This window comes from Xiphophorus maculatus, chromosome 1, assembly GCF_002775205.1.
Source record: "Xiphophorus maculatus strain JP 163 A chromosome 1, X_maculatus-5.0-male, whole genome shotgun sequence".
NCBI classification, from domain to species: domain Eukaryota; kingdom Metazoa; phylum Chordata; class Actinopteri; order Cyprinodontiformes; family Poeciliidae; genus Xiphophorus; species Xiphophorus maculatus.
The window spans coordinates 360,344-372,381 of NC_036443.1; the positions used below are offsets into that span (position 1 = coordinate 360,344).

At 44.1% G+C, this 12,038-nt stretch overlaps 1 protein-coding gene across 1 annotated transcript in view; it reads right to left on the reverse strand.

The window, feature by feature from the left end:
* Positions 1–717: 717 nt before the first annotated feature.
* The window catches only part of mtor (mechanistic target of rapamycin kinase), a 166,505-nt gene continuing 155,184 nt past the window's right edge, over positions 718–12,038 (reverse strand). The window contains exons 50-58 of the mRNA XM_023324507.1: positions 9,591–9,673; positions 9,444–9,516; positions 9,287–9,361; positions 4,616–4,751; positions 3,085–3,150; positions 2,922–3,002; positions 2,734–2,814; positions 2,484–2,589; positions 718–1,236 (exon numbers count right to left, since the gene is read on the reverse strand). Of these exons, the coding sequence (XP_023180275.1) occupies positions 1,221–1,236; positions 2,484–2,589; positions 2,734–2,814; positions 2,922–3,002; positions 3,085–3,150; positions 4,616–4,751; positions 9,287–9,361; positions 9,444–9,516; positions 9,591–9,673 (717 nt within the window). The 3' untranslated portion in view covers positions 718–1,220. The remainder of the gene's footprint in view (positions 1,237–2,483; positions 2,590–2,733; positions 2,815–2,921; positions 3,003–3,084; positions 3,151–4,615; positions 4,752–9,286; positions 9,362–9,443; positions 9,517–9,590; positions 9,674–12,038) is intronic.

The window sequence follows — 12,038 nt, forward strand, 5'->3', positions numbered from 1 at the left end:
CACAGCAGAAACTGTGGCCCTGGCTATGAAGAGTCACATTTGTGATAATGAGGTTCTGGTTGCTAAAAGGGAAGCGTGTGCAAGTAAAACAATAGAAAAGCAAGAGAAAAACAGAGGAGGACTGGATCAATATGAGCAGATAATCACCAGGCCTCTGTTCCAGTGTGTAAAGAGTGTGACATTGCAGAGGTGGACATGGCAGGGAAGAGATCAATGACTACTTTCCGTTGATCCCTAATCCTTAACTATCTATAAGTAATTAACCTTCAGAGGAGAAATAAATGGAGAAACTAAGTGGGAAAAGCAATGAGAGCAAACAGAACAGAGGCTACCTCACTCTGCAGATAACAGCACAAATTAATAGTTGTCTCCTGTGCTGCCTCTGCAATTTGCAGCATCAGATTCAGTTTTATTTGTGCAAGGCTGCATCTCCCTGTTGAGCTGGAGTCTTCCCTGCTATATTTATTATGAAATGACAAAAATAGCAGCGGCGACAGAAAAAACAAGAAATTTCATCTCAGCCTGGAGAAAAAAAATCCACTATTAGTTGTGGTTTTGAGGTGGGATCTGCTCCTCTCGTCTCTAACCCTATAGAGGATGTTTTTTCTTCCTTCAAGCTTGACTAGAGAAATGTAAGAAAGGTTTTGTAAAGAGTCAGAGTGCCCTCAGTAGCTGCCAGAGGAACTGCAAAAGCAACATTAACTTTTTCCAAGGAGCTTTTCCTTATTAGACGTTTTATTTGCTTTCTGTTTGAACTCGCAGCAGAAGATGAGCAGCTCAGTTCTGTGAACTCGGCACAAATACATTGATCTGTACAAGCTTTAATGGCACACCAACATACCTCACAGAATATGATGTGTTTCAGTTAGCAATGGGCAAACAACATGGCTGCAGTTGTCACATTAGCAGAGCAACAATGGCATGTTTGGCTTTAAGAACAACTCGGCCTGTAAGAAATATAACTTATTACAATATGCACTCCATCGAAAGCTTCTAGCAAATTATTATGATATTAAAAATTTGGAAAGTGGTTTTGAGCATTGAATAGATAAATTATGGAGTAAAAACAGTAATCTCAGAGCATGTTACAGGTTATTCACACAATCACTGAACAGAAAAGAGAAAATGTCATCACTCCCAGCAGCTCTGCACTCAGGACTTTAGGGAAAGTTTTTCCATCGTATTTCTCCCCTTGGTTCATCAGACCTCCAGCTGTGACTTCACCAAAACGGACACCTGGAAGGTAGAAAGAAAGCATCAGAATGTTAAACGAACTGAGTAACTCCAGGTGAGGTGCTTGATGTAGAGATGTGGCCTATTGGTAGGAATTCCTCAAACTGTTTCACATTTTGTCTCATTACAATGATGAAATTAGGTATCTTATGGTTTTATGTCACAAATTCACACAAAATGTGTGAATTTGAAACCTTATTGAAGACTGAAAATGTTCTCACTTTGCTAAATATTTCAAGCTCAGTCCAATTACATGGAAAAAAACTTACAAATAGGTCTGGGCTTTGACTGGGCCAATCTAAGGCAAGAATATGGTGTGATTTGACTTGTGAAAGCTATAGTTCATGTAACAAAACTTTATTACTTTCTTCCAACAGTGACCCTCTTTTTGACACTCTACTGTCAAAAACCTGATTTGTGGAGATAAAAACTAACAGTTGTCCTTAAAGGGGCAGTATTATGTTTTCCAGCCACATAGTGACATTTATAGAACAGTAACTGTCACCTTCAGCTGTTATAAAAATGCTGCATATATAAAACAGGACAGAAAAAAAGTTTGACTTCATAATTTGATACTTTGAAATTAGGCCTCTGTCTCTTTAAGAAGCTCCTTCTCTTTGTTCCATCTGCCTCCAGGTTACACCACAGCAAAGCTCTTCCATAGTGGCATTTGCAACCTTCTTAGAAACATTGCACTAGGTTAAAGTGGAGAATTAAAAATAAAATTTTAAGAAAATATTTTTTTTATACCAAATCTGATTTATAATTTTAATAGATTTTTATTCCATTAGAACAAATTACAAATAGCAGAAAATATCTTTTAAAAGTTCCTTTTCCTTTGATGCATTTTAGGAGCTACTGCTTAGAGCGACGCTGGTAAAAATGTTGTTAAAGGGTTATTAGAGACGCCATGTTGGGATGACTTAATGGAGACGGAGCTTTGGGAAGAGCAGGATCCTCTTAAAGAGACAGAGGCCCAATTTCAAGGTGTTAAATTTAAGTCGTATTTGATATGTTGTATTTTTATAACAACTGAAGGTAACAGTTACTTGATTGTGTTATAAAAAGGAACTATGTGCCTGTAAAATTATACTGGCCCTTTAAATATTGATAACTAACCTCTACCTAGTATTACTTGTTGATCTATCAAAGAAATTCTAATAAAAGGTTTGTGACTGAAACATGAAAGATGTGGAAATGATCCAGTGTTGGCAGTCATCATGATGTCAGTCTGATCGCTAAATACTGACCATCCGATGTAGCATTGGCACAGGTTTTCATGGGACGTGGCCTGCTTAATGAGGAGCTCCACTTGTGTTGGGACGTCCAGCGTGTCATCATGAGAAAAGTCTCGCCCTGAAAACATAAACCCTACGTGAGTGGCTAGATTTGGAGATGGGCGCTTTAGAGCCTTCAGGTGGTTTTGTTGTACAGCAGCGTGTTGAGGAAAAACCAAGCTGTGATCGTCCAGTTTGGGTCTGTTCTGAGTCCAGAACCCACCTGTGAGTTTGTCGCGTACTCGGTTGATAATCTGAATGGCTTTCTTGTTGAGAGCCTCTGGCTGCACAAGGCCATCTCCAACTTTAAAACACAAACATGCCAGCATTAATACACTGATCTAGAAAATTACAGTCTGTTTGCAATACAATAACATTCATGTGGAGCTCCATAGAAACAGATGGACTCACTGAAGGAGTGTATGGATTCAGGCACCGTGGTCCCGGGTTTCTTGTGCGTGGTCTCTCCCAGGTCTATGCCATCCAGTGCCTCTGCAGAAGACAACATTCAAATGTTTGGTTGTGTTTTCTGCTAAGGCGAAGTCATTCTCTCTGCAGTCTGCATGCTACTGACCCACTGACTGGCCGGCGGTGTACGAGTCGGTCCTGGTTCGGGAACGCTTGGTGCCTTTGGTGTTTGCTGTGCGACAGGCAGACAACCACATTATTCCACATTTTATTTACAGAGAGGTTTTCATCAATGAAATAAAAATCCCTCTCAGTCTGTTCACTGCTGCACAGATTCTACTGTCTGCATTATTTACTCCTCATGCAGACTGATGCTGATGAGGCTCAGCTCTGCTCTCACACAAATTAACTCTGGGATGTTTGTAATTTCTAAAACAAAATCTTTTATCATTATGAAATTATTGTATGAATGATCGCAAACTTGACACCACAAGCCTTTGGAGCACAAGATGTTTTTATTATTTACACAAAATAATGAGTGATAATCTTTCAGTTCATCATGTCAAACCATCTGAGGGAAGAAAAATTTCTGCATGTATGAAATATTTGTTAGAGCTAATTATTCTCTAAAGCACACTTTTTTCATTCAGACTCTTACTGAGTTTTTTTCCTGATTAATATTTTAGTAATCGAGTAATCTATCGATTATCCTTACAATTAATCAAGTAATAGGATTTAAAAAATTGATCAAATAATATATTAGTAAATTTCTAATTTGTAGAAATCTACAGATCTGGTCAGAAGTTTACATACACGCCTTGTGGGTTTTATTTCTGTCTGAAATGTAATCTTCCATAAGTCTGTTGAGTTATGATGAGCACAGATTCAAAACAGCAAAATCTAATAAACAAATAATTCAATTCAGTTTTTAAATAAGCATTTTGTTGCCTAAAATGCTACAACAGAATTTGCTTAATTGCTTTCAGCAAAGGTTTTATGTGCAATGAAAAAATCGTCTAACAATATTTGTAAGTTCAGCTCTTTCTGCTTGACTTAGCATGAAAACAGTGTGAGGCTAATAAGTTAATTTTTTGGACTTACGATTAACTGGATTAACTTTTTTTTTTCTACAAAATTTGAACCAGGTGGAGCTAAAACTGCCTTTGGAGGAGTTTTGGGTGTAACATGTTTACAGGTAAACTATTGTTTATCTTAAATATAAAGTTAACGGGTTTTTTTTAACTATTTTGGCTCAATTAGAACTCGAATGATTCGAGTAAGTCTATTATTAAAATTCCTCAAGAAAAATTTATCTGCCTCGAAGCTTCGATAAATTATGTTTTAATATGAAAAATTGGACTGAGATTGATATCCGATAGTAAAACTAGTGTTATGCTAGACTTACTAATATTTTATTTTATCAATTTTTTAAATCCTATTACTTGATTAATTGTAAGGATAATCGATAGATTACTCGATTACTAAAATATTCGTTTACAACAGCCCTCGCTCTGAGTATTATTTTGTCAGAAAATTGTCTTTTTTTACAGTATGTATCCTACTATTAACGAGGAACTGATTACTAAATTAGTTGACAATTATTTCAATAATCGATTCAATCAATAATTGTGTGTGTGAGGTGGAACAGCTTATTGTGTGAGGTGTGTGTCAGGGAGAACAGCTCGACGGCTCCTTACTGTCCATGAGCCTCCAGTTGAGAAGCGGGTCGTAAACGAAGGCCTCCAGGACAGCCATGACGCTGTCTCTGTGCTCCCTCAGGACCTCCATCACAGTGTGGCAGGTGATCCTGTAGTTCCCATCCAACCCCGTCACCTACACACACACACAGATGGAAAAACAGGGTTTTTGGTTTTATGGCGAGTTCTAAATAAGAATTGAGATGCTTCCAACTAAAATTCTTACAAATTTGACTTAATTTTAAATTAATTTTCTTCTATCTTCACTAAGAACAAATCAGAGTTATAAATTCTGTTAAAACATTTCATAAATGGGAAAGACTATTTTGTTCAGAAACAAACTGAAAGCAGCCCAGTGATGATTTAGACTTAGACTTGTACTTTATTGATCCTTTGGGAAGACTCCCTCAGGAAATTGAAGTTATCAGCAGCTCCCAGGCAAAAAACAAAGATAACACACAGTAAGCAAAAGTGCAAAAGAATACAAAATACAAATTAAATACTAAGGTACACACCAAATGTGAGTAACCAAAACCTTAAATTATGCAAGAAAAACCTTAAATTATGCAAGAAACAAGGAATAAGAATATAAATAAATATAAATACAACACAAAAAAAAAAATAAGAATTTGGCGGATAGATTGACCAGTGATATCGTATTGCACTATGTGGTTTGACCTGATAAGTATGGAGAAAAATACAAGGGGTCACTACTCCTTCTACCCTCTGTCCTGTGTCACCCCCCCCCCCCCCAATGAGGAATTGTACAGTCTGAAGGCATGGGGGACAAAAGAGTTCTTAAATCTATTGGTCCGGCACTTGGGAAGCAGCAGTCTGTCACTGAACAGGCTCCTCTGGCTGCTGATGACGGCGTGTAGAGGGTGGCTGCTGTCGTTCATGATGTCCAGCAGTTTGTTCAGTGTCCTCGCCTCTGCCACCGTCACCAGAGAGTCCAGCTTCATGCCGACCACAGAGCCGGCACGCCTGGTCAGTTTGTCCAGTCTGGACGTGTCCTTCTTGGATATGCTGCCTCCCCAGCACACCACGGTGTAGAAGAGGACACTGGCAATCACAGACTGGTAGAACATCCAGAGCAGTTTGCTGCAGATATTAAAGGGCCGCAGTCTCCTCAGGAAGTACATCCTGCTCTGCACTTTCCCATACAGGTGGCTAGTGTGTTTTGACCAATCCAGTTTACTGTCCAGTCACAGCCCGAGGTATTTGTAGGAGTCCACGACCTCAACCTCAGTTCCCTCTAATGCGACTGGTCTCGGCTTTGGTCTGGACCTCCCAAAGTCTATAACCAGCTCCTTCGTCTTAGCGGTGTTGAGTTCCAGGTGGTTTGTGTGGCACCAGAGAGCAAAGTCCCTCACCAGACAGCGATACTCCTCCTCTCTGTCGTCCCTGATGCATCCGACTATGGCTGTGTCATCAGCATACTTCTGTATGTGACACAGCTCCGAGTTGTAGTGGAAGTCAGAGGAGTACAGGGTGAAGAGAAGAGGGGCCAGCACTGTGCCCTGGGGGGCTCCTGTGTTGCTGACCACAGTGTCAGACACGGTGTCCTTCAGCCTGACATACTGCAGCCTGTTGGTGAGGTAACTATGGATCCAGGTGACCAGGTGCGGGTCTACTCCCATGCTGTTTAGTTTATCCTGGAGCAGAAGGGGCTGGATTGTATTAAAGGCACTGGAGAAGTCCAAAAAAAGGATCCTCACCGTGCAACTGCCCTTATCCAGGTGGGAGTGGGCCCGGTGCAGCAGGTAGAGGATGGCATCCTCCACACCAACATCTGACTGGTAGGCGAATTGCAGGAGACCCTGGGCATGTTCCACCTGGGGTCTGAGGAGGCCGAGGAAGAGCCGCTCCAACGTCTTCATCAGGTGTGAAGTAAGTGCCACGGGCCGAAAGTCATTCAGCTCGCTGGGCCTGTTCTTCTTGGGCACTGGGACGATGCAGGATGTCTTCCAGAGGGTGGGCACTTCCCTTAGCTGCAGGCTGAGGTTGAAGATCCGCTGTATTGGCTCTCCCAGTTCAGTAGCGCAGGTCTTCAGCAGCCTTGGACACACCTGGTCCGGCCTGCTGCTTTCCTGGGCTTGAGCTTCCTCAGCTGTTCTCTGACCTGGTCTGTGGTGATGTGGGGCGGGGGTTGTGCTGAGGTGTGTGGGGGGGTTGTCAGTGTAGTGTTGTCTGGGGGGAGGTGTGTGGTAAGGAGCAGGGGTGGCTGCAGTGAGAGAAGGGGTTAGGGGGCCATGGACTGGTTGAACCTGTTGAAGAAGTTGTTCAGTTCGTTTGCCCTCTCCATTGTTCCCCCAACGACTCTGGTCTTTGTGTTGAGGCCAGTGATGGTCCTCACACCTTCCCAGACCTCCTTCATGTTGTTCTCTCTCAGCTTCTGCTCCACCTTTCTCCTGTAACTGTCTTTTGCTTCCCTCACACACTGTTTCACCTCCTGCTGTGCTGCCTTCATGGCCTCCCTGTCTCCTCTCCTGAAAGCAGCCTTCTTCTTATTGAGGACAGTTTTGACTTCCCGCGTTACCCATGGCTTGTTATTAGGGTAACAGCGGACAGTCTTGGCAGGGGATACCACATCTGCACAGAAGTTCAGATAGTCCGTCAGGCAGTGTGTCAGCCCCTCTATGTCCTTGCTATGCGGGCTGAACAGTGCATCCCAGTCCGTGGTGTTATAACAGTCCCCCCTGGTCCCCTTTTGGACCAGGGGGGTCCAAAAGCAGTGTAAGTGAACGAGGTTGTGATCTGACTTCCCTAGAGGGGGCAGGGGTGTTGCTCTGTATGCATCCCTCACATTGGCATACAGGAGGTCGATTGTCCTGTTATTCCTAGTGTGGCAGTCAACAGCTTGGTGGAAAGTGGCCAAAGTAGAGTCCAAAGTCACATGATTGAAGTCCCTAGAAATTATAATAAAAGCGTCAGGATGTTGTGTCTGTAGCCTTGCTGTGACAGAGTGGATTTTCTCACATGCAGTGGTAGCGTCCGCTCTTGGTGGGATGTAAACGCAGATGGAGATCACGTGACTAAACTCCCTCTGCAGATAGTATGGCCGCAGGCTAACGGCTAGTAGCTCGAGGTCCCGGCAACACCAAACAGTCTTTACAGTGATATGTCCTGGGTTACACCATCGGTTGTTCACATACATGATGAGTCCCCCACCTTTTCTTTTACCACTCGCTTTCGTGTCCCTATCAGCCCTCACAGCGGTGAATCCTGGCAGGTCCACGTTAGCATCCAGCACGAGGTGGTTTAGCCATGTCTCTGTAAAGATGAACAAGCTGCTCTCTCTGTAGATCCGCTGGTTGTTCAGTGCAGACAGCTCATCGATCTTGTTCGGCAGCGAGTTCACATTCCCCATGATTACAGTGGGAATCCATGGCTTGTATAGCCTCCTATTGTCCGCTAGCTTGGCCTTCAGTTTAGCCCCAGCCTTGCAGCCCCTCGGTCTCCTCCTCAGCTCCACCGGAATGTTGTGCCTTATGCCGGCTTGTCCCATTGTTCTACAGTCCAGCAGTTCCTCTCTTGAATAAGTGAGAAAAAAGTCTCCTGGTTGCGTATTTAGTTTGAAATTATCCATGGGATAAATAAAGAGCACACACAGCAACTTAAGAAGTTTAAAAAAAAAGCTAAAAACTAAAAACTGTAGAGCTACTGGAGAGGCAGCCGTCTCCCACAGCGCCACTTGTTAAAAAAAATAAATAAATAGTATTTGTGCTCATTTTCCAAAATGAGTATAAATTTACACTAATTTGTTTCTGTTTTTAGGTTTTAAACTAAGAAAAACAAACAAACAAAAAGAGGTTGATCTCAGATTTTCCGCTGCGGGAAGTTGATGTTTGTGGAAAATTATGTAAACCAAAAAAGGACTTACTGTGTTTTTCGGACTATAAGCCGCTACTTTTTCCCACACTTTGAACCTTTCGGCTTATAGCCTGGTGAGGCTTTTCTGTGGATTTTTCTTCAACCAGCAGGAAGTGAATCATTGGAAGTAAACATTGGAAATCAAATAAGAAAGTGCTAATTTTCATGTAGAACAAGCACATGCTAGCAGCAGGCACGACAGAGAAATTTCTTCAAACTCATACCCCCTCATCATGGAAACAACACGAAGAAGTTGATATGATGCAGCTTTTAAGTTGAGGGCTATCGATCTGGTAATACAGGAGGGAAATAGAGCCGCTGCCGCTCAGCGTGAACCATGGTTCGGCGTTGGAGACGGAAGGCTGCGTAATAGCAGATTTACTAAGAATGCAGCACTCTGCTGCGTTTTTCTGAAAAACTGAGCGCGACGGAGATAGCAGCGGCTTAAAGCCCGGAGAGGCTTATATATGTACCTCTCCAGGATTTTATTATTATTTTTTAAACTTTGTAGATGCGGCTCATAGTAAGATGCACTCTAAAGTCTGTAAAATATGGTAGTTTCCAACATAATGATGCAAAAGAAAATATTAGATATTACTGATAATTGTGTAATTCTGTTGTGGGAAATGAATGCAATTATTCTATCTAAAAATAGCCCCAGCTAAAATCTGTGTAAAAAACACGTTGGTTCTCCTCTTTCTTGGCCAAATTATTAGGAGCAATTTTGGGAGGCCCAGAGACTCCTGCAGTAAATCCTCACAGATCATCCGTTCCTTGTCAGTATTCCCACAGCATTACCTCCATGGCATTGGTCAGCATCCTCGTCAGTCTGAATGGGATCTTCTCAGGAAACTTCTCCCTGGTCATCGCCACCTGGCCAACGTTAGCATACAGGTGAGTTTCTGACTAATCACAGAAAAACAACTATGTCGGACTGAAAAACATTACTGCTCACTTCAAAACAGTCTCCAAAGTCAATGTGGAGGATCTTGCCGCTGAGTCGATCTAGCATCAGGTTGGATGGATGTCTGGGTAACAGGAAGTCTACCGTTAGTTGCTTTATCGCTATAGAGAAGGTGTGTGTTGATGAGGGCAAGCTCACCTGTCGCCCAGGCCCAGGATATAGCCCACCATGGACATTACAGCCAGGGAGCGCGTGTAGTTGGTTCTCCTGTCAAACCACACCTGGAACACAGGTAACATCATTCCTCAATAAATCCAATGCAGGTAAATAAAACGAAAGTTACATATGTAACTACGGTTCTACTGTATTTCATCCCTACTGACCGCCAGAGGGCGGTGCTGAAAGCACTGAATGTCCCCTTCGCGCATGCGCCGTTCGAGTAATAATATCAACAGAGTCACACCTGTGACATATTGGATGATCAATCAGAGGCTATATAGCATGACGTCATCCGAGGCTCTGTTCCTACAGAATCTTCTTGCGAAATGCAAGGATTCTGAGTGACAGAGAATCTCTAGCGGTCATCCGGGATTCATAGAACCGTAGTTACATATGTAACTTTCTTTCTATTTCATCCCTACTGACTGCCAGAGGGCGGCGCTGAAAGCACTGAATGACTAATACCAGCGATGCCACAAGGAATCCTGAGCACATACCTCACTGAGAAGGCCCAGAGGACCCTTGTAAAAGGACCTGGTCCAGAGGATGGGAGGAGGCTACATTCACATTGTAAAATCTAGTCAATGTGCTTGGAGAAGCCCATGATGCAGGAGCACATATAGCTTCCAGTGGAACTCCTCTCCAGGCTGACCAGGAAGTGGAAACGCTCCTGGTAGAGTGTGCCTTCACGCCAACTGGCCGGGGGCGGCGCCCTGCAGCATAGGAGTGGCAGATGACATCCACAATCCAATGAGAGAGATGCTGTTTGGACAGAGGACAACCTAATCTAGGGCCCCCATAACACAACAATTGGTCTGAGCGTCTTATAGCAGCAGTGGCTGCAATATATGCCTCCATTACCCTCACTGGGCACAGTGACTCAGAACTATCACCAGTTTCCCCTGACAGGCTGAAAATGCGCCAATCTCAATGGTTGGTTACAATGAGAATGAGAAATCACTTTAGGGACAAACGGCAGGTTTGGCCACAAGGTAACACCAGAGCAATCTGAACTCCATCTGAGACATGATGGGCTGACAGAAAGAGCATGTAGCTCACTGATCTTCTTAGCTGAGACAATAGCCGACATAAAAGCAGTCTTACATGACAACCATTTGAGGTCCACCTGAACCAAAAGCTCAAATGGAGGGTGGCACAGAGCACTGAGGACAGGTCCCAAACTGGTGCTCGCGGAACCGTTGGCAGGTGCAGTCTACGAGCACCACGCAAAAAAAGAGAAACCAGATTATGGCTCCCCACTGTACAGCCATTAGTATCAGCATGACTAGATGATATAGCTGCTACATATACCTTAAGCGTCGAAGGAGAGCGGCCCTTATCAAGAAGAGACTGAAGAAACTCCAAAATAGTGGATGCCGCATAGGTGACCGAATCATCATTACGGGCAGACCACTGGGAAAACAGACGCCATCTGTTTTCATATTGCTGACGAGTGTCGAATGTCCTGGCACTCAAAATAGGGACCTGAACACCCAGCCAGTTGCTGGTCAAGCCTCCCAGTGGCCACTTCCACAGCCGGAGGCGTTGGGGATCGGGACGCCCTATCTGACCCCCCCAACTGAGACAGGAAATCCTTCCTGGCCAGAAGACACCATGAGACCCCATGACACAGATTCCATAGAAGTGGGAACCATGGCCATGCTGGCCAATACGGAGCTACCTGCAACATCCTGTGGCCCTCCTCGAGAACACTCTGAAGAGTCGGCCAAACCAGGGAAAGGGGCGGAAAGGCATATAGGAGGACCCTGGGCCAAGGATGGCCCGAGTAACCGATGTTAGTTTGCCCAGCAGCTGCAGGAAGGTGATGTAAGGAAGCTGCCTGCCCAGCCTGAATTGACTCACCAGCTGGAGAATGTCGTCCACCCTCCGGACAGATGGTAGGCTGTCATGGAGGGAGAATCCAAAAGCACCCCAAGAAAAGTGGTTGTCTGCGATGGAAACAGACAGCTTTTCTCCAAGTTCACCTTGAGGCCCAACCGAGACACATGAGCAAGCAGGCGACTCGTATAGCAAGATGCATGCTCTCGAGACGGGGCACAGAGAAGCCAATCGTCGAGGTATGGCAGAACCTTCATGCCACAGGCCTGCAGAGGAGAGAGGGCTGCCTTCACGCACCAAGTGAACACCCTTGGGGAAAGTGAACACCCTTGGGGAAAGGGAGAGGCCGAACAGGAGCACACAGAACTGCCAGTGGCGACCCTGATAGGCAAACCTGAGAAAGCAGCGATGTTTCGCTGCAATAGGTACACGAAAGTACACATCTGTGAGGTCAATTGATGTAAACCATTCTCCCTTTGTCACAGCCCAAAGAATCTCTGCCATCACGAGCATGTGAAATGGCAGTATTTTTAAATACTGATCGAGTCCCCTGAGATCAAAAATGGGACGAAATCCGCCTGTCTTTTT